The 2,085-nt window shown below is 45.2% G+C and overlaps 1 protein-coding gene across 1 annotated transcript in view; it reads right to left on the reverse strand.

The window, feature by feature from the left end:
- The window catches only part of CD83 (CD83 molecule), a 16,814-nt gene that overhangs the window by 3,964 nt on the left and 10,765 nt on the right, over window positions 1-2,085 (reverse strand). Inside the window, 1 exon segment of the mRNA XM_007461271.1 lies at window positions 190-391. Within this exon segment, the coding sequence (XP_007461333.1) occupies window positions 190-391 (202 nt within the window).

The raw sequence follows: 2,085 nt of genomic DNA on the forward strand, positions 1-2,085 counted from the left end.
AAAAAAGAAAGTAAAAAGAAAGTAGAGAAAGTTATGACATCCTTGCAGTAGGATTTAGCTTTCAGCCACAGATATTATCCAAAGCTTCTGAATTACAGGGTAAACTTGGATTGAGGGGATCAAGTTTAGGACCTACAGAAAGTGCCCTGCATACTGTAAGAAGAAAACAGGTGCCGCAGATCACCTCACCTGTCACTTTCAAGATCGTGGTGCCACTTAGGTTTCTCTGCCCTTCTGGATCCACCAGAGTGCAGCTGTACGTCCCCGAGTTGCAGCTCGTAGTGTTTTGGATCCTCAGGGAATACAGCCTTTCCCTGGGGGCCCCTGAAGAGGCCCTCTGCTGATAGTACTCCTGGGGCACCTCCATCCTCTCTGCACTGCCATTTGTGAGCTGTTAAGAAAGAATCATATACAGACTCAGAGACATAGAGGACAGACTTGTGGTTCCCAAGGGGGAGGTGGGTGGGTGAGGGATGGATTGGGAGTTCGTGATGAGCAGATGCTAGGATGGATAAACAACAAGGTCCTACTATATAGAGCCCGGAACTATATTTAATATCCTGTGATAAACCATAGTGGAAAAAATATGAAAAAGAATATATATATACATATGTATAACTGAACCACTTTGCTGCACAGTAGAAATTAACACAACATTGTAAATCAACTACACTTCAATAAAATAAGTTTAAAAAACAAGAATCAAACCACATCATGCTCTACTGCCAGAACCTACAAGCACTGGGCCTCCACGTCAAGGTTCTACCTCTTGTTTTCATAAAATCCATCCTCAGCTAATTGTTTTAAAACAAGATACTGTGTGTGTGTGTGTGATGTCTGGGGGAGGAGGAGAGAATCTAGGAGAATTCTTTATGGCTCCATCCTTTTTAGAATAAGATCAGGACTGCATTTTACGATTCTCTGTATCCCTATATGAAGGAGAGAGTGTCCCTATGGATGATAACCGTGAGTCACTGACGACTGTGTAATGAAGCGTATGAATCACACTGAATCACACTCTCTTGCTGGTTGTTCTCTATTCGATGTTCTCTTGTTTTCTTCAGATACCAACTCACCCACTGACTGATTCTTATTTTTGTAGCCCGGCCTTTTATTTGGAAACGTTTCTAAATCTGTTAAGGTCATTGCCAAACAACTCAACAGAAAACACAGAGATGCAGATGAGCAATGCCTCTCATGAAGTCACCGTGTTCTTCAGAGACTGCGTACCTGTGGGGTCATCTGTGACGCTGCAGGATGTACCACGCTCACGCCTCTGCTAAGGCAGGAAGACAGCTGACAACAGCGCCACGTGGAGATTTTGTGTGTCAGGTCACTTGGTAGTAATACCATGATATACATGGAAGGGCAATTACGGCTTAAATCATTGTACCCAGGATGGACCAGCCCAGCTGGGGTAGATGCCAAATTTAGCCAAACTAACCTGGCTGGTTTTCTTTCCCTGAACAGTCTTTGCAATTAAACTGGTGGGGTCTTTCCATCATCTCCTACTTCCACGATTAAGCACACATCACGTTCACCATCAATTCCCTTCTTCCCCAGATGTATTTTTAATTTGTCTAGTTAACTTGCTCGTTGATCCTCCACTGAAATGTTTTAAAGTTTCTAAAACTCATTTACATAAACAGTAAAGCCAATCACCGTTTTCAGTGTGCAAGGGCAGCCCCGAGCCCTTTGCTGGGTGGCTGGAGAACAGCAGGGAGCCTGGGATTCAGTGGCATTCCTTCCCTGTCCCCAACGTAGTGGCCGCACCAAAGGGCCCCCTTAGGAAAAGACACCGTAGTCAGACACTGCTGCTGTCTTTGCCTGCACCTGCAGATCTCCTGTACTGGGAGCACCCTACAACTCCTCTCCTACTTTTCAAAAGGCAATCAGCACAGGGAAATAAATAACCAAGGAATGGGGGGAACACCCAGTGAGGCAGAGGCAGCCCAGGACAGAAGACATACATGCACATACACACACACACCCTCCTTGGTTTCTGCTTCATTTATTAAGTCGGGGAATGCACCTTGAGGAAAGCTCAGATTCCAGCTTCCACAGCTCGGGTTCCTATTGGCATTC

The sequence above is a fragment of the Lipotes vexillifer genome, unplaced genomic scaffold, assembly GCF_000442215.2.
Source record: "Lipotes vexillifer unplaced genomic scaffold, Lipotes_vexillifer_v1.1 scaffold863, whole genome shotgun sequence".
Taxonomy (NCBI): Eukaryota; Metazoa; Chordata; class Mammalia; order Artiodactyla; family Lipotidae; genus Lipotes; species Lipotes vexillifer.